Source organism: Antennarius striatus, chromosome 6 (genome assembly GCF_040054535.1).
Source record: "Antennarius striatus isolate MH-2024 chromosome 6, ASM4005453v1, whole genome shotgun sequence".
NCBI lineage: Eukaryota > Metazoa > Chordata > Actinopteri > Lophiiformes > Antennariidae > Antennarius > Antennarius striatus.
The window spans coordinates 26,409,127-26,433,967 of NC_090781.1; the positions used below are offsets into that span (position 1 = coordinate 26,409,127).

Here is a 24,841-nt window from a genome sequence, read left to right on the forward strand (position 1 = left end):
ATTTATTAGTTACATTAAGGAGAAGTTACATTTAGTTACATTACCCTGAGTTACATTTAGTTACATTTATTAGTTACATTAAGGAGTAGTTACATTTAGTTACATTACACTGAGTTACATTTAGTTACATTTATTAGTTACATTAAGGAGTAGTTACATTTAGTTACATTACACTGAGTTACATTTAGTTACATTTATTAGTTACATTAAGGAGTAGTTACATTTAGTTACATTACACTGAGTTACATTTAGTTACATTTATTAGTTACATTAAGGAGTAGTTACATTTAGTTACATTACACTGAGTTACATTTAGTTACATTTATTAGTTACATTAAGGAGTAGTTACATTTAGTTACATTACACTGAGTTATATTTAGTTACATTTATTAGTTACATTAAGGAGTAGTTACATTTAGTTACATTACACTGAGTTACATTTAGTTACATTTATTAGTTACATTAAGGAGTAGTTACATTTAGTTACATTACACTGAGTTATATTTAGTTACATTTATTAGTTACATTAAGGAGTAGTTACATTTAGTTACATTACACTGAGTTACATTTAGTTACATTTATTAGTTACATTAAGGAGTAGTTACATTTAGTTACATTACACTGAGTTACATTTAGTTACATTTATTAGTTACATTAAGGAGTAGTTACATTTAGTTACATTTAGTAGTTACATCTGGCCCTTTGAGGGCAGCCATGTTGCTGATGTGGCCCCCAGTGAAAATGAGTTTGACCCCCCCCCCCCCCACACTAATGTTAACCCCAGTTCAACACAACAGACACGCTAACGTTTAACATGAAGTCCTGTCTAACGGGAGAACCAGGGGCTGGTTCAGGCCACCAGGAGGGGGCAGCAGAGGACCCGTCTGCCTGATCCAGAGAAGAAGAAGAAGCCCCGCCTCCATCTGTTGTTGTTGTTGTTGTTGTTGTTGTTGTCACCACACGGTAAACAGTACACACGTGTCCCTGGTGTGACAAACTAAACGTCTACAGCGGGGGTGTCCAAACATTTTGCTGTCAGGCCCACATTCCCTTCTCTACTGGGGGGGGCAGTGTGTTACAGACAAGCTGTGACCATCATGGGGGGGCTAAAGGAGACACCTACTGTTCTCCAGAGTCAGACATTAACAACTGTTTCTGGTTATTGTGTTTGGGGGGGGCACAGAAGTCAGTGAGCCTGTGGGACTTGAAGGCGTCATTCAGAACATCACAGCTCAAAAGTGATCAGGAGGCGGGGCTACATGCGTGTCAGCAGCAAAGGCTTCTTTAGCATTAGCATGTAGCTCACGGAGCTCCGCCTTCAGTGGTTCGGGGACCAGCGGTCTACTCTGTTCTAACTGCTAGTTAGCATGATGCTAGGGAGGTTTGACAGATTCAGTGGTTAGCTTTGTGTTCAGGCTAATGCTAGTAAAAATGCTAAGCTAACGTCATCAGACAGTTAGCAACAACAACTTCTCCATCTGACGAATAAAGGCACGATGTCAGGTTTGATGCTAACCTTAGCTGCAGGGATGCTGCAGACATGCTAAAGTTAGCTAGCGATGGTCTGTAGCGGCATGCTGAAGCGTGACTGGCTGAGTGGACGTGGTGATGTCACTATGCAGGCTCACCTCTGCAGGTGCGGTTGTCGGCGTGCAGCAGGTAACCATAGCGACAGGAGCAGTAGTATCCTCCAATGTAGTTGTGACACAGGTGGTCGCAGCGCAGCGCCTCGTCGCTCTGGTCGCTGCACTCGTCCACGTCTGGGGGGGGGGAGAGGTGGACACTCAGGTGTCCACGCCCCCAGGACGTCTGAGTGTCCTGGGGGCGTGGCTTGTATCCTCACCTTCGGCGCTGTAGTGCGCCATGAAGCCCGTGTAGCGCTCCTCGTCGGAGAAGTCGGACCTGAAGACGACGCTCAGGGAGTTCCTGGGGGAGGAGACGACTCGCTGGCCTGGCACCGCCTCCGTGTCAGACTCCGCCCTCCCACAGAACAACGCCAGCACCTCCCCCTCCGCCTCCACCTGGACACACCCACAGGTCACCAGCCTGCACACGGGGGGTTGAGGTGTGTGTGTGTGTGTGTGTGTGTGTGTGTGTGTGTGTGTGTGTGTGAACGCAGCTCAGGAACACAAACAGCTGTCTGGGGGTCCTGGATGCTGATTGGCCGCCATCCTCCTCGCCGTGAGGCGGCCATCTTGGATGATGGGCGGCGACAGGAAGCTGAGGGTGTGTGTGGTTGTTTACTTCCTGCACAAACAGCGGTTAGTGCGGCTGAAACGACCCATGATGCTTTGCGCCTCACCTGCACGTAGTCGTACTCACACAGGTAGGACGGCTCCAGGTCGAAGTGGCTGAAGTAGAGCCGCAGGCGGAAGCCGGCCGGCGCGCTCACGTTCCAGCGCACACGCGTGTCCTGCGGGTAGGGGGAGGGGAAGTGGGGCGACTGCAGGGTGCCCCGCATCCCGGACAGCAGCAGCTGGGCGTCGGCCAGCAGGGGGAGGAGGAGCAACAGCGGGAGACTGGGGGAGGAGCCACAGGAGGAGGAGCCACGAGAGGAGGACGAGCCACAGGAGGAGGAGCCACAGGAGGAGGAGCCACGAGAGGAGGAGGAGCCACAGGAGGAGGGATGTCAACAACAACAACCCAAACAAACACAGTCTCAACACAACGGTAAAACGTTACAACCTGTCAAATGTTTGTTTGCTTCACATCTAAAGACACAAACAAACAAACAAACAAACAAACAAACAAACACACCAGGGGAAAGTTAACGCCCTGCAGGAGGAGCCGCCTTCAAATGACACTCATGTTTGTTTGCTTCCTTTAAAGCTTTCAAGACAGACAATCAATCAAACAATCAATCAATGAAACAATCAAACAATCAATCAATCAAACAAACCAACAGCTCCTCATTAAACACAAAATTAAACGGTGATTAAAAGTCAAATTCATCCCAACTTTAAGTCTGAGCAGAAAAACATTTTTTAGGTTTTAGTAACACTGAATCACACGTGATTGAACACCAATCAATAAGCGTGATTATTGGTTTCTGATCGAACACTGACCTCATCCTGCTGCGTTGCGCGTCCCGTGGAAACTCCGCTTCTGCCCCTCCGGCCCCGCGGAGCGACACCCCAACCCGCGACTTAGCGTCTGAGTGACGTCATCACGTCCAGGCTCCGAGGGGCGGAGTGGCGGTCAGACGCCCTCTCCTGGGGGGTCCTGGTGGTGCCGCCCTCTCCTGGGGGGTCCGGGTTGTGCCGCCCTCTCCTGGGGGGCCCTGGTGGTGCCGCCCTCTCCTGGGGGGCCCTGGTGGTGCCGCCCTCTCCTGGGGGGTCCTGGTGGTGCCGCCCTCTCCTGGGGGGTCCTGGTGGTGCCGCCCTCTCCTGGGGGGTCCGGGTTGTGCCGCCGAGCGGAACCGAACCGTTTGGGTTCCGGTAACGATGATCCGCGTCAGTTTATCCAGTTCAATATTAATACAAGCATTTAATTGATTGATTGATTGATTCATCTGTGATTAATTAGACGGAAGTGAAAACCCGGACCCCCCCAGAACCAAGACCCCCAGTGGGACCTACAGGCCCCGCTCTCTGCTGGACGTTAACATGACGTCACCGGTGATCCGTTACCGGCTGTCTGGACTACAGGGGTCACCGTCGTGATTAAGGTCTCCACCGGAGGGGGGCGCCACCCGACCACCTGACGCATCACCCTCAGACCGCCCCCTCCCTCTGAAATGTCACCCGCTGTTGCCATGGTGACCAGCCGTTGCCTCCGGTAGGGTGACGCAGCTCCGCGGTTCGTTCGCTGCGCTCCGGTCCTGGGGGGACGCGCTCCTGCGCCCCGTTCGTGCCCCTGCTCGTGCCCGCGTGGCGCCCGCGGCCCCTGCTCGAGCCCGCGCGGCCCCCGGCCCCCGATCCCCGCCATGCCGACCCGCCAGCAGCGGCTCGTCTTCTCGGTGTCCGGTGCTCTCGGCCTGAGCTGCGCCCTGGCGGCCGCCGTGGCCACCGGACTCCCCCATTGGCTGACGGCCCGCCTCCTCTGCCGCGGAGCCGCCGAGCGGGTCAACGCCACCGGAACCGAGCTGGAGCAGTTCGCGGGGGGGCTGAGCTACGGGCTGTTCCACGGGATGAAGGTGAAGCGCTGCGGGCTGGGCGCGAGGACGTCACGGCTGTCACGTGAGTAGCCGCACACCTGTGCGCGCGATCCGCAGGTAACACGCAGTGACGTCAGCGGTGGAGCACAGAAACACCCACAGGTTCCTCCCCCAAGGGGTGACGTCAGCCAGGCGATCCGATCAGCAGGTGGAGACGTGACGTCACACACCTGTGGATTATTAAGGCTTCATGTCGACCTCTCCACACGCGACGTGTCACGTGACGTCCCTCCGTGGGTCAGCTGACACGTGTCAGAGATAAATAACACCATGAGTGTGACTCACGGTGCTGATCAATTAATTATTGATCAATGACAGGTTTCTGTGGGCCCTTCATCCAGCTGCCCCGGACAGACGAGATGCTGTTAGATGCTAGGAGATGCTAGGCTACATTCTGTCCACACTCTGGTCCAGTGCCCTGTGATGGGCCTGGGGGGTCACTGGTTCTGGGTCACCCCTCCCCCACTAGCGGTTTCTGCCTGACTGCGTCTGGACTGGAGGATCCAGGCCAGACAAAGGGAACCGGCGCTGCTCATTGGCTCCTGTCTGGGGCCTCTTCCTGTGGCTCCACGTCATGCTACATGCTAACTGAAGCGTTCTCCAGACCCAGCAGCTCGTCCAGCACGGACGAGCTGCTGGTCCCCCCTGTCTGCAGGAGAAACACATGAGACCCTGCATGAGAACCGACATGAGAACCGACATGAGAACCGACATGAGAACCGACATGAGAACCGACATGAGAACCGACATGAGAACCGACATGAGAACCGACATGAGAACCGACATGAGAACCGACATGATCTGGCTGATTCTGACTGGTCCAGTCTTTGTCGGACAAAGACTGGTCCACCCAAAAGACCCCCCACCACAGTCAGAAGACCAATCTGGTGTATGCAGTTAAATGCAGCGAGGAATGCTCAGACGTCTACATGGGGCAAACCAAACAACCACTACACAGACGCATGGCTCAACTCAGAAGAGACAACACATCAGGACAGGACTCAGCAGTCTGCCCCCCCTCAAGGAAGAGGGACACTCACTTCAGGACACAGATGTTCAGATCCTGGACAGGGAAGATAAATGGTTTGAGGGAGGGGTGAAAGAGGCCATCCACGTCAGAGTGGAGAAGCCATCTCTGAACAGGGGGGGGGTCTGTGACATCACCTTTCTCCCATTTATAATCAGGTCCTTTGAAAACTCCCAAAAAGATTGTCTCAGATTGACCCAGGTGAGGTGTCTCATGCTAATGCCCTCATTAGCATACAAAGGTGTAAATCACATCTCAGCGACCCCCTTTGACACCCCCACCAACAATCATTGAGGAGCCAGACGGGTTTAACGACGGTCGTTGGGACCACAGGGGTAATAATCTGACCGCACCCCACAGGGGTAATAATCTGACCACACCCCACAGGGGTAATAATCTGACCACATCCCACAGGGGTGATAATCTGACCGCACCCCACAGGGGTAATAATCTGACCACACCCCACAGCGTTAATAATCTGACCACATCCCACAGGGGTGATAATCTGACCGCATCCCACAGGGGTGATAACCTGACCACATCCCACAGGGGTGATAATCTGACCACACCCCACAGGGGTGATAATCTGACCACACCCCACAGGGGTGATAATCTGACCACACCCCACAGGGGTGATAATCTGACCACACCCCACAGGGGTGATAATCTGACCACACCCCACAGGGGTGATAATCTGACCACACCCCACAGGGGTGATAATCTGACCACATCCCACAGGGGTGATAATCTGACCACACCCCACAGGGGTGATAATCTGACCACACCCCACAGGGGTGATAATCTGACCACACCCCACAGGGGTGATAATCTGACCACACCCTGTCCAACAACGTTCTTCAGTCCAGTGGATCGACTCACCAGCCTCTGGAGAACCAGACCTGATGGCTGAGAACCTACACAGACATAAAGTAACTAAAGTAACTAAAGTAACTAAAGTAACTAACTTAACTAACCCTACATGAGACCCTCCCTTCTTGGGGGCGTTGGTTGTGCTCATCAGGGGCCGGGCGTGGCCCCTGACCGCCCCGCCCCTGCTGACCCAGCGTTCTGGTTCCAGTGTTCCCAGAGCTGCTGGGCGCCATCCCGGCCGGCCTCCACGTCACCGTTCTCTTCTTCTGTGGTGCCGTCATCCTGTTCTCCTCCGTGGCCACCGGCTTCTTCTTCTTCAACGCCTTCGGCAGACCCTACCAGACGCTGCAAGGCCCCCTGGGACTCTACCTGTGGACCGCCATCAGCGGTGAGTCATCACCATCACCTGACCTCTGACCCCATCCAGATCAGGAACCTCACCATCTGATAAACAACAAACAGCATCAAACAAACAAGTCTGTTTATTATTTGATTAGTTTTACATCAAAAGACAAATATAAAAATTGCACCATTTTGATGACATAATAATAATATTAATTATATGCTAGAACCATAATAATCAATAATAAATCAGTACTGTATATTATCAATAATAGTAAATTAAAACTGAAGTATTAGAGAAGCAGAGCGTGAGGCGGGAGAGGAGGAAGGACTGGAGTCCAGCAGCGACACACGGGCCGGCCTGCAGGGGGTGCTGCTGGGTGTTTGGGGACCCGGACTGGAGGTCCACCATTTCAGGTAGCAGGGACCAATCAGAGGGCTCGTCTGTGTCATCCTGCAGGCCTGTGCAGCGGTCTGGTGATGGTCCTGTTCGCCTCAGAGGTCAAACTCCACCACCTGTCCAATCGCATCGCCAATTTCAGCGAGGGCGACGCCCTCCAGGCGAACGGCGAGCGCTACGACCGCTGCTTCTGGCTCTTTCTCCTCGTCTTCCTCCTCCACGGACTCAACGTCCTGCTGACCCGACTGGCAGGAGTCCACTTCCCCTTCCAGGGAACCAAGGAGGTCGACCTGGGCGGAGGGGCGGCCGACCTCATGTACTGACGGTCCTGAAACCGCCCCCTCCACCCATCTCTTCAGACAGGAAGTTCTGTTGATGTGATAAGAAATAAACGTGTTCCGAGAACCAAGGCTGTTCGTTTGGTCCTTAGAGGTGGAGAACAGGTGGAGAACAGGTGGAGAACAGGTGGAGAACAGGTGGAGAACAGGTGGAGAACAGGTGGAGAACAGGTGGTGAACAGGTGGAGAACAGGTGGAGAACAGGTGGTGAACAGGTGGAGAACAGGTGGACAACAGGTGAACAGCTGGAGAACAGGTGGAGAACAGGTGAACAGCTGGAGAACAGGTGGAGAACAGGTGAACAGCTGGAGAACAGGTGGAGAACAGGTAAACAGGCGGAGAACAGGTAAACAGGTGGAGAACAGGTGGAGAACAGGTGGAGAACAGACAAAAAGGGTGGAGAACAGGTGGTGAACGGGTGGAGAACGGGTGGAGAAGAGGTGGTGAAAAGATGGAGAACAGGTGAACAGGTGGTGAACAGAACAGGTGGAGAACAGGTGGTGAACAGGTGGAGAACAGGTGGAGAACAGGTGGTGAACAGGTGGAGAACAGGTGGTGAACAAGTGGAGAACAGGTGAACAGGTGGTGAACAGAACAGGTGGAGAACGGGTGGAGAACAGGTGGTGAAAAGATGGTGAACAGGTGAACAGGTGGTGAACAGAACAGGTGGAGAACAGGTGGTGAACAGGTGGAGAACAGAACAGGTGGTGAACAGGTGGAGAACAGGTGGAGAACAGGTGGTGAACATGTGGAGAACCAGTACCTGCATTACCTGATGCTGAGCTGCACTCAGGTCACCGGTCATCTAGCTGGGTGTCTGTTTCAGTCCTCGTGTCCAGTTTCACTGGTGACACTGGTGACACTGGTGACACTGGTGACACTGGTGAGGCAACGGCACACACAGGTGATTGGCCAGCCAAGGACTGACTAGCAGAGCTAGTACTGTAGTAGTACGAGTAGTTAGTAGTACGAGAAGTTATTTGTACTGGTAGTTAGTAGTACCAGTAGTAATTAGTCCCAGTTAGTAGTCCCAGTAGTTAGTAGTACTATTTATTAGTACTCGTAGTTAGTAGTGCTAGTATATAGTAGTACTAATAATTAGTACTAGTAGTTACTAGTACTACTGCTAGTATCAGTACCAGGACTAAGAGTACTCTAACAGTACTAGTACCGTTACCATTAGTATTAGTACTACTAGTATTACTATATAAGCAGTTAGCTTAAACTGTCTGTGGTTAAAGCAGTTAGCTTTAACCACAGAAACGCCCAACACAGCCCGACAGCAGGTCACGGGTCAGCAGGTCACGGGTCAGCAGGTCACGGGTCCTTAATAACTGCTGATAACCCGTCTACTAGCTGGTTCTGTAGGGAGGGACCCGTCTACTAGCTGGTTCTGTAGGGGGGGACCCGTCTACTAGCTGGTTCTGTAGGGAGGGACCCGTCTACTAGCTGGTTCTGTAGGGGGGGACCCGTCTACTAGCTGGTTCTGTAGGGAGGGACCCGTCTACTAGCTGGTTGACCAGAATGGGGGTTTCGGGGTCAGAACAAAGCCCAGTCTGTCTGTCTCCTCTTTATTACACATAAAGTTCAGAGATCTGTTAAATAAAGTTTCATCATTCAAACATGGCGGTGGAGCCTCTGATTGTCCCTCATTAGCAGTGCTAACCCGAGCGACCGACCCGTCAAGCACCAAATCCAGACCAGATCCAGACCAGACCCAGACCCAGACCCAGACTCCAAATGGCTCATTCCAGTTCCTCCTGTCTGATCTGGGAGGGGTTGAGGTTCTTTCCTCGCAGCAGGTCAAAGGTCATCAGGTCCTGCGTCAGATCATGCCACTCCACTGTAAGGAGGTGTACAGCACCCCCAGCTCCGCCCCCGGCGAGCACAGCAGGACCGTCTTCTTGACGTTGGACCCCAGCCGGGCCACGGCGAGGACGTCCAGCGTGGAGACGGACTCGTCCAGAGACACGCAGACGGCGATGAAGTGGGCGTGGTAACGCAGAGGGTCACCTGGTGGGGGGGGCAGAGAGCTGCTGATTGGACCAGAACCTGGAGGGGTCCTGGTCCAGTCAGCGTGATGAAGAGGAGGAAGACCTGACCTCCAGACCTCCAACCCCTCCCCCCACGGATGGGCTGACCTCTGACCCTGTGTTGTGGGAAAGCACTCACCTGGGTACACCAGGAAGTCTCCTCCAAACTTCCCCGCCGAGGTCAGGTAGAAGCCCCGCCCCCTCAGGTCTCTGAACACCTGGTACCTGCAGGCGTCACGCTGCCGGCTGCCCTGTCCTCTGATTGGCCGGCTGGCCTGCAGGAAGGCCCGGGCCTCGGGGCAGTAGCTCAGCCCCGCCCTGCAGGTGCTGATCTGGACCGCCAGCGCCGAGGGGGGGAATGTAAAGCTGCAGTCCAGGGCCTCCAGCCGGCCCCCAAGGTCCTGGTCTGTGGCTCCGGGTCCCGAACCGGAACCTGAGGGACCAGAACGGACCGTCAGATCAGGCTCCGCCACCAGAACCTTCAGCAGATGAAGGGTTAACGACCTGGGGGGAACACTCTGAGCAGCGCCAGCTTCCTGTCCTCCAGCGCCAGCACGCTCTGCTCCTCGTAGCTCCTCCGCTGGGCCTCCTGGTGCTGCTCCGCCCACAGCTCCGCCCCCCCGCCGTCCTGTTGGGGAGAACAAATCAGAAGTGGACCGGGGGGGGCTGAACCCTGGTCACCTCCAGACGGAACGACCCCCCCCCGTCTTACTCACCAGGTGAGCTGCGGGTGAGGCTGAGGCCGCCCGGCGCTGCTCCAGGAGTAACCCCTCCTCCTCGGGCAGCAGCAGCAGGGGCCGCCCCAGACGCACGTTCTGCCGGGGGGCCCGGGGCAGCGAGCCCAGCAGCGCCCCCACCAGGCCCTGGGACCGCACCGCCTGCAGGTCCTTCACCCTCCACAGCAGCGGCGTGGAGTCACACCAACCGAGGGCCACCACGGGGGGGTCCGGGAGCTCCGCCCCTCCAGGGGCCGCCATCCTGAGGATCCGTGGGATTCTGACCACCGGAAACAGAAAGACACCAGACCCCCAGTCACACCCCAACTCCAGGACCAGGACCGACCGGGGACCAGGGTCCCTCTGGGGGGGTCCTGGATCCCTCTGGGGGTCAGGTCCTCCTACAGGTCAGCTCAAGCTGGTTTGGAACCCAAGCAGCCTAAACTGAAGCTAGGTTTAACTGAAGCTAGGTTTAACTGAAGCTAGGTTTAACTGAAGCTAGGTTTAACTGAAGCTAGGTTTAACTGAAGCTAGGTTTAACTGAAGCTAGGTTTAACTGAAGCTAGGTTTAACTGAAGCTAGGTTTAACTGAAGCTAGGTTTAACTGAAGGTTCTTTCATTGAATCTGGTTGGACCACGTGATTGTTCGTGTCCTGGTGTCAATAAAGTTGAGTGAGGCTGACCTCACCAGTCTCGTGCGTGTCTGTCCGGCCCGGTCGATCGTCCACGAGCTCCGTCAGTCCGTGACCACCGACAAATCACGGCTCGAACCGGGAACCGGCTTCAAGAGGAGTTCGCGACTCACCGGAAGCCTCGCTCCGCCATTGAACACCCGGAAGAGGAAAAGCGAGAAGTCCAGCCCCCGCCAGCAGCGGGCCAATGGGAACGAGCATATATTTGATCGGCAGCAGAATAAACCAATGATAGAGCTCCCCTATCAGACCTGTGTAGCCTTAAAGGAGAAGTACAAAAATTAGAACTATAAGGTTGATTATAACAGTAATTATAACTATAAAGGTAATTATAACTGATTATAACTAATTATGAAAGTAATTATAAGTGACTATAAAAGTAATTATGATTAATTATACCAGTAATTATAAAGGTAATTATGATGCAACAATTATAACAATGATTATAAAGGCAATAACACTATAGTAATTACAATACAGTAATTAATACAGTGTGTGGGTCCACTGGAGTCAAAAAAACTTTATTAGTTCCACTCAAGCCTGTGAGCCGACACAACTGAGATGCTTTTATTCTGAAAGGACAACCAACGCTTCAGTATCTCACTCACACACACACACACACACACACACACACACACACACACACACACACACACACACACACACACACACACACACACACACACACACACACACACACTATTTAAACTGTGTTGGAACATTTCCCAGAATTCCTTTGGGTACCCTCAAAAAACAGAGGAACGGATTGGTGGTGTCAGCAACAAATCAAAACGATGTGTGATCAGGTGGGCGGATCAGTCACATGACCACACAAGCTCCGCCCTGTGTGAATGTGGGCGGGGCGTGGAGCCCTACTGTGTGACCTGCAGCTCCTGCAGCTCCTTCAGCAGCTGCTCCTCCTTCTGCATCTTCTCCAGCTGAGGACACACACACACACACACACACACACACACACACACACACACACACACACACAGATGAACGTCCAATGGAGCTCCACACACACACCGTCACTGACCAATCCCCCGGAGCTCCGCCCACCTGGTTCTTCTGGAGGACCTTCCCGTCGGCCTGCTGCTCCTTCAGCTCCTCAATGGCTTTCAGTTTCTGAAAGACACCAACCGACCAATCACAGCACAGAACACGGCCACCGCCTGGGACAGACCCAACAGGTTCTGCACCTTCTTTAAGTTCTTGATCTTCTTGTCCACCTCCGGGTCACCACTGCTTGGCTCTGATTGGCTGGAGCTGGGGGGGGTGGGCTCAGGGGGAGGCTCCATCCCAGGTTTGGCCTCCTGCTTCACAACAAGACGAGGTGTTAGAACGCCTCTCCAGCAGGGGCCAATCGCTGAACAGCAGCGTGTTCCGAGCCGTCTGATTGGCTGCGTCTGCTGACCTGTTTGGCAGCTTTCTTGGCTTCTCGTTTCTTCTGGTTCTTCAGGGCCGCTTTCGACGGAACCTTCTGCTCCCCGAGCCGCAGGTTCTGAGGAGGCTCCTCCTCGTGCTGGAGCAGAGAAACACGGTGGATAGCCACGCCCACAGGGTCATGTGACCAGTCACACGTCACATCACGTGTCACATTACATGTCACGTCACGTGTCACATTACATGTCACATAACGTGTCACATTACATGTCAGATTACGTGTCACATGTGTCACATTACATGTCACGTCACGTGTCACATTACATGTCACGTCACGTGTCACATTACATGTCACGTCACGTGTCACATTACGTGTCACATTACATGTCACATAACGTGTCACATTACATGTCACATTACGTGTCACATGTGTCACATTACATGTCACGTCACGTGTCACATTACGTGTCACGTCACGTGTCACATTACGTGTCACGTCACGTGTCACATTAAGTTTCACGACACATGTCACATTACGTGTCACATGTGTCACATTACGTGTCACATTACCTGTCACATCACGTGTCACATTACGTGTCACATGTGTCACATTACGTGTCACATTACATGTCATATCATGTGTCACATTACGTGTCACATCACGTGTCAGATTACGTGTCACATCACGTGTCACATTACGTGTCACATCACGTGTCACATTACGTGTCACATCACGTGTCACATTACGTGTCACATCACGTGTCACATCACGTGTCACATCACGTGTCACATTACGTGTCACATTACGTGTCACATCACCTGTCACATTACGTGTCACATTACGTGTCACATTACGTGTCACATCACGTGTCACATCACGTGTCACATTACGTGTCACATCACGTGTCACATTACGTGTCACATCACGTGTCACATCATGTGTCACATTACGTGTCACATTACGTGTCACATTACGTGTCACATTACGTGTCACATCACGTGTCACATTACGTGTCACATTACGTGTCACATCATGTGTCACATTACGTGTCACATTACGTGTCACATTACGTGTCACATTACGTGTCACATTACGTGTCACATCACGTGTCACATTACATGTCACATTACGTGTCACATCACGTGTCACATTACGTGTCACATCACGTGTCACATTACGTGTCACATTACGTGTCACATTACGTGTCACATCACCAGTCACATTACGTGTCACATTACGTGTCACATCACCAGTCACATTACGTGTCACATCACGTGTCACATTACGTGTCACATTACGTGTCACGTGTCACATTACGTGTCACGTGTCACATTACGTGTCACATCACGTGAAATGAAACGCTCCCTTCTGCAGGTGGATTGTAGCCCCTCCCAGTTTAATCCCCTCCCAGTGACGACAGCCAATCGACTCACCAGCATGGTGCTGGCCGCGGCCGGCAGGTGTCTCAGTGCAGGGGGGCGGTAAGCCTGCGTGGGCGGGGCCTCGCTGGGGGCCGCCTGCTGCTGGACAGGCCGGGGGGGGAAGCTGCCGGGGGGGAAGGGCTGCCACCGCACCTGCCAGAGCTCCGCCCCCACCTCCCCCGTGTGCCGCAGGCGACCCGAGTAGTGCCAGATCTTGTAGCCGTTACCGACCCGCAGCCGCGGCGAACACGTCGCCGTGACAACGTGCTCCCCATCAGGACACCAGCAGAAGTGTGTGGTGTCTGGTACCTGCAGCTTGGACACCTGGAGACAACGGGGGGTCAGGGCGGGGCTCCTCAGGGGCCCAAGGCGGGCCCTACTGTTTACTGGCTGGTTCTGACTGGTTGCTGCTGGTTCTGACTGGCTGGTTTTGACTAGTTCCTACTGGTTCCTACTAGTTCTGACTGACTGGTTCCTACTAGTTCTGGCTGACTGGTTCCTACTAGTTCTGGCTGACTGGTTCCTACTAGTTCTGGCTGACTGGTTCCTACTAGTTCTGGCTGACTGGTTCCTACTAGTTCTGGCTGACTTGTTCCTACTAGTTCTGACTGGTTCCTACTAGTTCTGGCTGACTTGTTCCTACTAGTTCTGACTGGTTCCTACTAGTTCTGACTGGTTCCTACTAGTTCTGGCTGACTGGTTCCTACTAGTTCTGGCTGAGTTGTTCCTACTAGTTCTGGCTGAGTTGTTCCTACTAGTTCTGACTGGTTCCTACTAGTTCTGACTGGTTCCTACTAGTTCTGGCTGACTGGTTCCTACTAGTTCTGACTGGTTCCTACTAGTTCTGACTGGTTCCTACTAGTTCTGACTGGTTCCTACTAGTTCTGGCTGACTGGTTCCTACTAGTTCTGACTGGTTCCTACTAGTTCTGACTGGTTCCTACTAGTTCTGGCTGACTGGTTCCTACTAGTTCTGACTGACTGGTTCCTACTAGTTCTGGCTGACTGGTTCCTACTAGTTCTGGCTGACTGGTTCCTACTAGTTCTGGCTGACTGGTTCCTACTAGTTCTGACTGACTGGTTCCTACTAGTTCTAGCTGACTGGTTCCTACTAGTTCTGGCTGACTGGTTCCTACTACTTCTGGCTGACTGGTTCCTACTAGTTCTGACTGACTGGTTCCTACTAGTTCTGACTGACTGGTTCCTACTAGTTCTGGCTGACTGGTTCCTACTAGTTCTGGCTGACTGGTTCCTACTAGTTATGGCTGACTGGTTCCTACTAGTTCTGGCTGGTTCCTACTAGTTCTGGCTGACTGGTTCCTACTAGTTCTGGCTGACTGGTTCCTACTAGTTCTGGCTGACTGGTTCCTACTAGTTCTGACTGGTTCCTACTAGTTCTGACTGGTTCCTACTAGTTCTGGCTGACTGGTTCCTACTAGTTCTGACTGGTTCCTACTAATTCTGGCTGACTGGTTCCTACTAGTTCTGGCTGACTGGTTCCTACTGGTTCTGACTGGTTCCTACTAGTTCTGGCTGGTTCCTACTAGTTCCTACTGGTTCCTACTAGTTCTGACTGACTGGTTCCTACTAGTTCTGGCTGACTGGTTCCTACTAGTTCTGACTGGTTCCTACTAGTTCTGACTGGTTCCTACTAGTTCTGGCTGACTGGTTCCTACTAGTTCTGGCTGACTGGTTCCTACTAGTTCTGGCTGGTTCCTACTAGTTCTGGCTGGTTCCTACTAGTTCTGGCTGACTGGTTCCTACTAGTTCTGACTGGTTCCTACTAGTTCTGACTGGTTCCTACTAGTTCTGGCTGACTGGTTCCTACTAGTTCTGACTGGTTCCTACTAGTTCTGGCTGACTGGTTCCTACTAGTTCTGGCTGACTGGTTCCTACTAGTTCTGGCTGACTGGTTCCTACTAGTTCTGACTGGTTCCTACTAATTCTGGCTGACTGGTTCCTACTAGTTCTGGCTGACTGGTTCCTACTAGTTCTGGCTGACTGGTTCCTACTAGTTCTGACTGGTTCCTACTAGTTCTGACTGGTTCCTACTAGTTCTGACTGGTTCCTACTAGTTCTGACTGACTGGTTCCTACTAGTTCTGACTGGTTCCTACTAGTTCTGACTGGTTCCTACTAGTTCTGGCTGACTGGTTCCTACTAGTTCTGGCTGACTGGTTCCTACTAGTTCTGACTGGTTCCTACTAATTCTGGCTGACTGGTTCCTACTAGTTCTGGCTGACTGGTTCCTACTAGTTCTGGCTGACTGGTTCCTACTAGTTCTGACTGGTTCCTACTAGTTCTGACTGGTTCCTACTAGTTCTGACTGGTTCCTACTAGTTCTGGCTGACTGGTTCCTACTAGTTCTGACTGGTTCCTACTAGTTCTGACTGGTTCCTACTAGTTCTGGCTGACTGGTTCCTACTAGTTCTGACTGACTGGTTCCTACTAGTTCTGACTGGTTCCTACTAGTTCTGGCTGACTGGTTCCTACTAGTTCTGGCTGACTGGTTCCTACTAGTTCTGGCTGACTGGTTCCTACTAGTTCTGACTGACTGGTTCCTACTAGTTCTAGCTGACTGGTTCCTACTAGTTCTGGCTGACTGGTTCCTACTAGTTCTGACTGACTGGTTCCTACTAGTTCTGACTGACTGGTTCCTACTAGTTCTGGCTGACTGGTTCCTACTAGTTCTGGCTGACTGGTTCCTACTAGTTCTGGCTGACTGGTTCCTACTAGTTCTGGCTGGTTCCTACTAGTTCTGGCTGACTGGTTCCTACTAGTTCTGACTGGTTCCTACTAGTTCTGGCTGACTGGTTCCTACTAGTTCTGACTGGTTCCTACTAGTTCTGACTGGTTCCTACTAGTTCTGGCTGACTGGTTCCTACTAGTTCTGACTGGTTCCTACTAATTCTGGCTGACTGGTTCCTACTAGTTCTGGCTGACTGGTTCCTACTAGTTCTGACTGGTTCCTACTAGTTCTGGCTGGTTCCTACTAGTTCCTACTGGTTCCTACTAGTTCTGACTGACTGGTTCCTACTAGTTCTGGCTGACTGGTTCCTACTAGTTCTGACTGGTTCCTACTAGTTCTGACTGGTTCCTACTAGTTCTGGCTGACTGGTTCCTACTAGTTCTGGCTGACTGGTTCCTACTAGTTCTGGCTGGTTCCTACTAGTTCTGGCTGGTTCCTACTAGTTCTGGCTGACTGGTTCCTACTAGTTCTGACTGGTTCCTACTAGTTCTGACTGGTTCCTACTAGTTCTGGCTGACTGGTTCCTACTAGTTCTGACTGGTTCCTACTAGTTCTGGCTGACTGGTTCCTACTAGTTCTGGCTGACTGGTTCCTACTAGTTCTGGCTGACTGGTTCCTACTAGTTCTGACTGGTTCCTACTAATTCTGGCTGACTGGTTCCTACTAGTTCTGGCTGACTGGTTCCTACTAGTTCTGACTGGTTCCTACTAGTTCTGGCTGGTTCCTACTAGTTCCTACTGGTTCCTACTAGTTCTGACTGACTGGTTCCTACTAGTTCTGGCTGACTGGTTCCTACTAGTTCTGACTGGTTCCTACTAGTTCTGACTGGTTCCTACTAGTTCTGGCTGACTGGTTCCTACTAGTTCTGGCTGACTGGTTCCTACTAGTTCTGGCTGGTTCCTACTAGTTCTGGCTGGTTCCTACTAGTTCTGGCTGACTGGTTCCTACTAGTTCTGACTGGTTCCTACTAGTTCTGACTGGTTCCTACTAGTTCTGGCTGACTGGTTCCTACTAGTTCTGACTGGTTCCTACTAGTTCTGGCTGACTGGTTCCTACTAGTTCTGGCTGACTGGTTCCTACTAGTTCTGGCTGACTGGTTCCTACTAGTTCTGACTGGTTCCTACTAATTCTGGCTGACTGGTTCCTACTAGTTCTGGCTGACTGGTTCCTACTAGTTCTGGCTGACTGGTTCCTACTAGTTCTGACTGGTTCCTACTAGTTCTGACTGGTTCCTACTAGTTCTGACTGGTTCCTACTAGTTCTGACTGACTGGTTCCTACTAGTTCTGACTGGTTCCTACTAGTTCTGGCTGACTGGTTCCTACTAGTTCTGACTGGTTCCTACTAATTCTGGCTGACTGGTTCCTACTAGTTCTGGCTGACTGGTTCCTACTAGTTCTGGCTGACTGGTTCCTACTAGTTCTGACTGGTTCCTACTAGTTCTGACTGGTTCCTACTAGTTCTGGCTGACTGGTTCCTACTAGTTCTGACTGGTTCCTACTAGTTCTGACTGGTTCCTACTAGTTCTGGCTGACTGGTTCCTACTAGTTCTGGCTGACTGGTTCCTACTAGTTCTGACTGGTTCCTACTAATTCTGGCTGACTGGTTCCTACTAGTTCTGGCTGACTGGTTCCTACTAGTTCTGGCTGACTGGTTCCTACTAGTTCTGACTGGTTCCTACTAGTTCTGACTGGTTCCTACTAGTTCTGGCTGACTGGTTCCTACTAGTTCTGACTGGTTCCTACTAGTTCTGACTGGTTCCTACTAGTTCTGGCTGACTGGTTCCTACTAGTTCTGGCGGGTGCTCCTTACCTGTTTGTTCTTCTTCACGTCCCAGACTTCTATTTGGCCTCTCAGGTTTCCGAACCCGGCCAGAACCAGGATGTGTCCCTGAGGACTGAAAACAGCAGTGAGTTCTGGTCCCAGTCCGGTGGCCGTGAGCCAATGGGCGTGTCCTCACCTGTAGAAGGCGGCGTTCCGGGGACCGGTTCCGAAGTCGAACAGCGGGTCACACTTCAGGTTGAAGACGGCGGCTTTGGCCGGCATGAAGCCGTGGACCACACAGAACTCCGTCGACCCGGGACTCCACACCACGTCGTAGACCGGACCGGGTTTCACTGCTCAACACAGGGGGCGTCACCCAGGTCACCAGGACCAGGCAGACCACGCCCCCTAACAGGTCCCTCACTACGACCACCGGAACCAGTTCTGACTGGTTCAACTAGATCCTGATGAACTGGATCCTAACAGGACCAGACGTAACACACACACACACACTCACACACACTCACACACACACACACTCACACACACACACACATACACACACACACACACACACACACTCACACACACACACACTCACACACACACACACTCACACACACACACACACTCACACACACTCACACACACACACACTCACACACACACACACATACACACACACACACACACACACACACACACACACACACTCACACACACACACACACACACACACACTCACACACACTCACACACACACACTCACACACACTCACACACACACACTCACACAGCTGCACCAGGGCCGTCTCCCCGCTGACAGACAGGAAGTGGAGCGTCTGTTCTCCGTAGTAGGACGACCCGGTCCGGTCCACCTCGGTGCTTGCCGTCACCAGCAGGGCGGAGGCTGGAAGGAGGGGGGGTTAGTCAAGTGACCAGAACACGGGTCCGGGTCGACGCCCACACCGGGTCACACACCTTTCTGGTTCCACTGCATCACCACCTTGTCGGCCTTGAAGAAGCTCTTGTTGGCGAGGGCGGCGCCGGGCCCCCCCAGGACCGGGTACTGGTACAGACGCACGAACGAGGGCGCCCCCTTGGAGCCGGGCACGAACACGGCCACCTGGGGGGAGACGATCAGACGCCGGTCACTCGCCCGGGGTCCCCCTCACCCTCGTGCCCCCCTTCGTGTGCTGGGGCGGGGCCTCACCTTGCTGGGCCCGCCTCCAGGTGACAGGATGTAGTCAGACACCTTCTGCATGTGAAGCTTGTTGGCGACCATGCCTGACACACACAGTCACATGACCAAACACAAAGTCACATGACCAGACAGTCACATGGCCACAATCAGCCTTCTGGTCACAGGTTGTGTGTCAGTGGTTGTGTGTCAGTGGTCGTGTGTCAGTGGTCGTGTGTCAGTGGTCGTGTGTCAGTGGTTGTGTCAGTGGTTGTGTGTCAGTGGTTGTGTGTCAGTGGTCGTGTGTCAGTGGTTGTGTGTCAGTGGTTGTGTGTCAGTGGTTGTGTGTCAGTGGTTGTGTGTCAGTGGTCGTGTGTCAGTGGTCGTGTGTCAGTGGTTGTGTGTCAGTGGTCGTGTGTCAGTGGTCGTGTGTCAGTGGTCGTGTGTCAGTGGTCGTGTGTCAGTGGTCGTGTGTCAGTGGTTGTGTGTCAGTGGTCGTGTGTCGGTGGTTGTGTCGGTGGTTGTGTGTCAGTGGTTGTGTGTCAGTGATCGTGTGTCAGTGGTCGTGTGTCAGTAGTCGTGTGTCGGTGGTCGTGTGTCAGTGGTTGTGTCGGTGGTTGTGTGTCAGTGGTTGTGTGTCAGTGGTCGTGTGTCAGTGGTTGTGTCGGTGGTTGTGTGTCAGGGGTTGTGTGTCAGTGGTTGTGTGTCAGTGGTCGTGTGTCAGTGGTTGTGTCGGTGGTTGTGTGTCAGTGGTTGTGTGTCAGTGGTTGTGTGTCAGTGGTCGTGTGTCAGTGGTTGTGTGTCAGTGGTCGTGTGTCAGTGGTCGTGTGTCAGTGGTCGTGTGTCAGTGGTCGTGTGTCAGTGGTCGTGTGTCAGTGGTCGTGTGTCAGTGGTCGTGTGTCAGTGGTCGTGTGTCAGTGGTCGTGTGTCAGTGGTCGTGTGTCAGTGGTCGTGTGTCAGTGGTCGTGTGTCGGTGGTTGTGTCGGTGGTTGTGTGTCAGTGGTCGTGTGTCAGTGGTCGTGTGTCAGTGGTCGTGTGTCAGTGGTCGTGTGTTAGTGGTCGTGTGTCAGTGGTTGTGTGTCAGTGGTTGTGTGTCAGTGGTTGTGTGTCAGTGGTCGTGTGTCAGTGGTCGTGTGTCAGTGGTCGTGTGTCAGTGGTCGTGTGTCAGTGGTCGTGTGTCGGTGGTTGTGTCGGTGGTTGTGTGTCAGTGGTTGTGTGTCAGTGATCGTGTGTCAGTGGTCGTGTGTCAGTAGTCGTGTGTCGGTGGTCGTGTGTCAGTGGTTGTGTCGGTGGTTGTGTGTCAGTGGTTGTGTGTCAGTGGTCGTGTGTCAGTGGTTGTGTCGGTGGTTGTGTGTCAGGGGTTGTGTGTCAGTGGTTGTGTGTCAGTGGTCGTGTGTCAGTGGTTGTGTCGGTGGTTGTGTGTCAGTGGTTGTGTGTCAGTGGTCGTGTGTCAGTGGTCGTGTGTCAGTGGTCGTGTGTCAGTGGTCGTGTGTCAGTGGTCGTGTGTCAGTGGTCGTGTGTCAGTGGTTGTGTCGGTGGTTGTGTGTCAGTGGTCGTGTGTCAGTGGTTGTGTGTCAGTGGTCGTGTGTCAGTGGTCGTGTGTCAGTGGTTGTGTCGGTGGTCGTGTGTCAGTGGTCGTGTGTCAGTGGTCGTGTGTCAGTGGTTGTGTGTCAGTGGTCGTGTGTCAGTGGTCGTGTGTCAGTGGTCGTGTGTCAGTGGTCGTGTGTCAGTGGTCGTGTGTCAGTGGTCGTGTGTCAGTGGTCGTGTGTCAGTGGTCGTGTGTCGGTGGTCGTGTCGGTGGTCGTGTGTCAGTGGTCGTGTGTCAGTGGTTGTGTGTCAGTGGTCGTGTGTCAGTGGTCGTGTGTTAGTGGTCGTGTGTCAGTGGTCGTGTGTCAGTGGTTGTGTGTCAGTGGTTGTGTCGGTGGTCGTGTGTCAGTGGTCGTGTGTCAGTGGTCGTGTGTCAGTGGTCGTGTGTCAGTGGTTGTGTGTCAGTGGTTGTGTCGGTGGTTGTGTGTCAGTGGTTGTGTGTCGGTGGTTGTGTGTCGGTGGTCGTGTGTCAGTGGTTGTGTCGGTGGTCGTGTGTCAGTGGTTGTGTGTCAGTGGTTGTGTGTCAGTGGTTGTGTGTCAGTGGTCGTGTGTCAGTGGTTGTGTGTCAGTGGTTGTGTGTCAGTGGTTGTGTGTCAGTGGTTGTGTCGGTGGTCGTGTGTCAGTGGTCGTGTGTCAGTGGTCGTGTGTCAGTGGTCGTGTGTCGGTGGTTGTGTCGGTGGTTGTGTGTCAGTGGTTGTGTGTCAGTGGTCGTGTGTCAGTGGTCGTGTGTTAGTGGTCGTGTGTCAGTGGTCGTGTGTCAGTGGTTGTGTGTCAGTGGTTGTGTGTCAGTGGTTGTGTGTCAGTGGTTGTGTGTCAGTGGTCGTGTCGGTGGTTGTGTGTCGGTGGTTGTGTGTCAGTGGTTGTGTGTCAGTGGTTGTGTGTCAATGGTTGTGTGTCAGTGGTTGTGTGTCAGTGGTTGTGTGTCAGTGGTTGTGTGTCAGTGGTCGTGTGTCAGTGGTTGTGTGTCAGTGGTTGTGTCGGTGGTTGTGTGTCAGTGGTTGTGTGTCAGTGGTTGTGTGTCAGTGGTCGTGTGTCAGTGGTTGTGTGTCAGTGGTTGTGTCGGTGGTTGTGTGTCAGTGGTCGTGTGTCAGTGGTCGTGTGTCAGTGGTCGTGTGTCAGTGGTTGTGTGTCAGTGGTTGTGTCGGTGGTTGTGTGTCAGTGGTTGTGTGTCGGTGGTTGTGTGTCGGTGGTCGTGTGTCAGTGGTTGTGTCGGTGGTCGTGTGTCAGTGGTTGTGTGTCAGTGGTTGTGTGTCAGTGGTTGTGTGTCAGTGGTCGTGTGTCAGTGGTTGTGTGTCAGTGGTTGTGTGTCAGTGGTTGTGTGTCAGTGGTTGTGTCGGTGGTTGTGTCAGTGGTTGTGTGTCAGTGGTTGTGTCAGTGGTCGTGTGTCAGTGGTTGTGTCGGTGGTTGTGTGTCAGTGGTTATGTGTCAGTGGTCGTGTGTCGGTGGTCGTGTGTCGGTGGTCGTGTGTCAGTGGTTGTGTGTCAGTGGTTGTGTGTCAGTGGTTGTGTGTCAGTGGTTGTGTGTCAGTGGTTGTGTGTCAGTGGTTGTGTGTCAGTGGTTGTGTGTCAGTGGTTGTGTGTCAGTGGTTGTGTTTCAGTGGTTGTGTGTCGGTGGTTGTGTGTCAGTGGTTGTGTGTCAGTGGTTGTGTCGGTGGTTGTGTGTCAGTGGTTGTGTGTCAGTGGTTGTGTGTCAGTGGTTGTGTGTCAGTGGTTGTGTGTCAGTGGTTGTGTGTCAGTGGTTGTGTGTCAGTGGTTGTGTGTCAGTGGTTGTGTCAGTGGTTGTGTCAGTGGTCGTGTGTCAGTGGTCGTGTGTCAGTGGTCGTGTGTCAGTGGTCGTGTGTCAGTGGTCGTGTGTCAGTGGTCGTGTGTCAGTGGTTGTGTTCTTACTGTAGTCGTTGTTCTGGTAGAAGTGCAGCTCGTTGTTGACGCTCCTCACACAGACGTCCTCGTCATCAGACCAGCTGGGACACCTGCAGCCAATCACGGGACAGCAGACAGCCGAGAGGTGAGACAGCCACAGCGGTCTGTCTGTCTCTCTCCCCACCTGCCTGTCTCACCCACCATGCCTCCACCTTCTTCTGGAAGAGGGCTTTGATCAGCTGACCGCTCTGGGTGTTCCACAGCTGGAGGTTGGGGTCCCCCTGAGGGCAGGAGGGCGTCTCTGAAAACACAGTGATGTCACTTCCTGTGAGCAGCAGCATGCTAAATATTAAATACTGGACGTGTCTCAAACATCGCCCCTCCTGAACTGCCACCTCATCGTGGGGTGCGGGGGGGGGGGGGGTGTTGAGAGCCCAAATTACCCCAGGGGCCTCACGCAACAGATCCGGGTGATGGGTGTCGCAGTGGAGTCAGAGCGGAGTCAGAGCGGAGTCAGAGCAGAGTCAGAGCTGAGTCACAGTGGAGTTAGAGCTGAGTCACAGTGGAGTCAGAGCGGAGTCACAGTGGAGTTAGAGCTGAGTCACAGTGGAGTCAGAGCGGAGTCACAGTGGAGTTAGAGCTGAGTCACAGTGGAGTCACAGTGGAGTCTGAGCGGAGTCAGAGGACTCACTGCTGTAGGCCTGCCAGGTCACCAGGATGCTGTTGAGAGGAGAGAACTCCAGCAGGGACGTCTTTGGGAGGTCAAAGGTCGACACGATGGAGCAGTCTGAACACTTCACCACGGAGACGCTGAGAGGGAGACAGACGGACACAGACAGTCAGGGATCAAAGTGACCAATCGCTCCGATTAAAAACTGATGGTATCAATTGTTATCAGGAGACAGATCTATTATTGATCCTTTGAGTTGGAGTCCTTGGGTAACGTTTCTGACGTGCTACTGACTGACCAGGTGATTATTAGTGATTATTGATTACTAGTGATTACCTGTGTCCGTTGCACCAGGAGAACAGCGTCCCGTCTCGGCTGAAGGCAACACACCTGCTGGGCCCAGGGTCCCTGAAGACAAGACATGATGGGAGGGTCAGGGGTAGGGCTGGGGGGGTGAGTGGTCAGGAGTAGGGCGGGGGGGTCAGGAGTAGGGCTGGGGGGGTGAGTGGTAAGGAGTAGGGCAGGGGGGTCAGGGATAGGGCTGGGGGGTACCTCTGGAAGGACGGGTGCTGCTCCCACGCTGGGGGCCCTCTGAGCAGAGACGTTCCATCAGATCCTCGCACTGAGGAGCCAGAGAACAGCATCACTCTGGATTATTGGTCCATCACATCGTCAATACTCAGCAGAACCCATTAGAACCCCACAGAACCCATCAGAACCCACTAGAATCCAACAGAATCCATTAGAACCTACAGACTGGACTCAAAGCGTTCCAGAGCAGTGTGGCTTAGCGTTAGCATCAGTTTAGCGTTAGCATCAGCTTAGCGTTAGCATCAGCTTAGCGTTAGCATCTCTTCTTGTTTTCTGCTGAACGTCTCTTCGGATTTTAGTGACTGTTTTTATTTTATATTTTAATTACCGGAAGCTTCACTAACCGAACCGGGTCAGTGTGTCACCTCTAACCTCTGTTAGGGAACGTGTGATTCAACCGAACGGGAGCGAACGGAACCCGGTCCGGTTGTGTTCCAGGATAAAGACGAGAGCTGGAAGATCAATAAGAAAATAACTAAAGGAAGAATAGAAACCTGACCGGAACACAGACCGGACCGGACCGGACCGGACAGAGGACCGGACCGGACAGAGGACCGGACCGGACCGGACAGAGGACCGGACAGAGGACCGGACCGGACCGGACAGAGGACCGGACAGAGGACCGGACCGAGGACCGGACAGAGGACCGGACCGGACCGGACAGAGGACCGGACAGAGGACCGGACAGAGGACCGGACCGGACAGAGGACCGGACCGGACAGAGGACCGGACAGAGGACCGGACCGGACCGGACAGAGGACCGGACCGGACAGAGGACCGGACCGGACAGAGGACCGGACAGAGGACCGGACCGGCCGGCTCGTCTCCGGTCCAGCGGAACAGGCTCCTGGTAGATTTGCCGGTTGTAAACAAACCGGTAAATATCACGGTTTTTAACCGTTTGTTCTGCTTCTATTCGGCTCAAACCGGAAGCTGTCGGTTCGCTCCGGTCTCCGGTTCGAATCCCGCCACGCAGGATTCACGCACCTGCCAGCAGCGGGGTGGGGGCCGCCATGTTTCTCTACCGGAAGGAGAAAAGTGTCTTCCGGAAATGCGTGAGGT

General features: G+C 53.1%; 4 protein-coding genes across 9 annotated transcripts in view; 1 reads left to right on the forward strand and 3 right to left on the reverse strand.

Moving 5' to 3' along the window:
- Window positions 1-3,207, reverse strand: part of masp1 (MBL associated serine protease 1) — a 15,247-nt gene extending 12,040 nt beyond the window's left edge. For 2 of the 4 annotated variants that reach the window (XM_068316714.1, XM_068316717.1), the window contains exons 1-4: window positions 3,066-3,207; window positions 2,135-2,519; window positions 1,844-2,021; window positions 1,629-1,760 (exon numbers count right to left, since the gene is read on the reverse strand). In XM_068316714.1, the coding sequence (XP_068172815.1) occupies window positions 1,629-1,760; window positions 1,844-2,021; window positions 2,135-2,519; window positions 3,066-3,070 (700 nt within the window). In that variant the 5' untranslated portion in view covers window positions 3,071-3,207. Of the gene's footprint in view, window positions 1-1,628; window positions 1,761-1,843; window positions 2,022-2,134; window positions 2,520-3,065 lie in introns of those variants that run through there. The other 2 variants (XM_068316715.1, XM_068316716.1) reach the window with 2 other exon arrangements.
- Window positions 3,208-3,910: 703 nt separating this feature from the next.
- On the forward strand, window positions 3,911-7,118 carry clrn1 (clarin 1). Its single transcript, XM_068316721.1, has 3 exons — window positions 3,911-4,178; window positions 6,262-6,441; window positions 6,856-7,118. Exons 1-3 carry the CDS (start codon window positions 3,926-3,928, stop codon window positions 7,116-7,118), a joined length of 696 nt encoding a protein of 231 aa, XP_068172822.1. The 5' UTR covers window positions 3,911-3,925.
- A 1,837-nt stretch (window positions 7,119-8,955) lies between these two features.
- Window positions 8,956-10,840, reverse strand: tsen34 (TSEN34 tRNA splicing endonuclease subunit). 2 transcript variants are annotated; one of them, XM_068316720.1, is made up of 5 exons: window positions 10,566-10,840; window positions 9,883-10,162; window positions 9,671-9,794; window positions 9,306-9,599; window positions 8,956-9,146 (listed from the first exon to the last, which is right to left on the reverse strand). In XM_068316720.1, the coding sequence occupies exons 2-5, from the start codon at window positions 10,141-10,143 to the stop codon at window positions 8,959-8,961; spliced, it is 867 nt and encodes a 288-aa protein (XP_068172821.1). In that variant the 5' UTR covers window positions 10,144-10,162; window positions 10,566-10,840; the 3' UTR covers window positions 8,956-8,958. The 2 variants fall into 2 exon arrangements, with proteins under 2 accessions (XP_068172821.1, XP_068172820.1); XM_068316719.1 differs by having other exon boundaries at window positions 10,571-10,839.
- Window positions 10,841-11,079: 239 nt separating this feature from the next.
- eif2a (eukaryotic translation initiation factor 2A) lies at window positions 11,080-24,824 on the reverse strand. Of its 2 annotated transcripts, none has more exons than XM_068316885.1 (16): window positions 24,767-24,824; window positions 23,741-23,810; window positions 23,525-23,596; window positions 23,210-23,328; window positions 22,720-22,819; window positions 22,546-22,628; window positions 19,106-19,179; window positions 18,874-19,018; window positions 18,686-18,802; window positions 18,089-18,245; window positions 17,941-18,025; window positions 13,395-13,706; window positions 11,992-12,099; window positions 11,777-11,890; window positions 11,637-11,702; window positions 11,080-11,512 (listed from the first exon to the last, which is right to left on the reverse strand). In XM_068316885.1, exons 1-16 carry the CDS (start codon window positions 24,792-24,794, stop codon window positions 11,447-11,449), a joined length of 1,716 nt encoding a protein of 571 aa, XP_068172986.1. In that variant the 5' UTR covers window positions 24,795-24,824; the 3' UTR covers window positions 11,080-11,446. The 2 variants fall into 2 exon arrangements, with proteins under 2 accessions (XP_068172986.1, XP_068172985.1); XM_068316884.1 differs by having other exon boundaries at window positions 11,777-11,893.
- Window positions 24,825-24,841: the final 17 nt, after the last annotated feature.

Excerpts from the sequence above, each read along its gene's own strand:
- clrn1 (XM_068316721.1), top strand. The coding sequence starts at position 3,926 with ATGCCGACCCGCCAGCAGCGGCTCGTCTTCTCGGTGTCCGGTGCTCTC. Across the intron at positions 4,179-6,261 it reads GAGGACGTCACGGCTGTCAC|TGTTCCCAGAGCTGCTGGGC; the intron begins GTGAGTAGCCGC and ends TTCTGGTTCCAG. Across the intron at positions 6,442-6,855 it reads CCTGTGGACCGCCATCAGCG|GCCTGTGCAGCGGTCTGGTG; the intron begins GTGAGTCATCAC and ends GTCATCCTGCAG.
- tsen34 (XM_068316720.1), bottom strand. The coding sequence starts at position 10,143 with ATGGCGGCCCCTGGAGGGGCGGAGCTCCCGGACCCCCCCGTGGTGGCC. Across the intron at positions 9,795-9,882 it reads CCTCACCCGCAGCTCACCTG|GACGGCGGGGGGGCGGAGCT; the intron begins GTGAGTAAGACG and ends TCTCCCCAACAG. Across the intron at positions 9,600-9,670 it reads GCTCAGAGTGTTCCCCCCAG|GTTCCGGTTCGGGACCCGGA; the intron begins GTCGTTAACCCT and ends CTGGTCCCTCAG.
- eif2a (XM_068316884.1), bottom strand. The coding sequence starts at position 24,794 with ATGGCGGCCCCCACCCCGCTGCTGGCAG. Across the intron at positions 22,629-22,719 it reads CAGAAGAAGGTGGAGGCATG|GTGTCCCAGCTGGTCTGATG; the intron begins GTGGGTGAGACA and ends GATTGGCTGCAG. Across the intron at positions 11,513-11,636 it reads AGGTCCTCCAGAAGAACCAG|CTGGAGAAGATGCAGAAGGA; the intron begins GTGGGCGGAGCT and ends GTGTGTCCTCAG.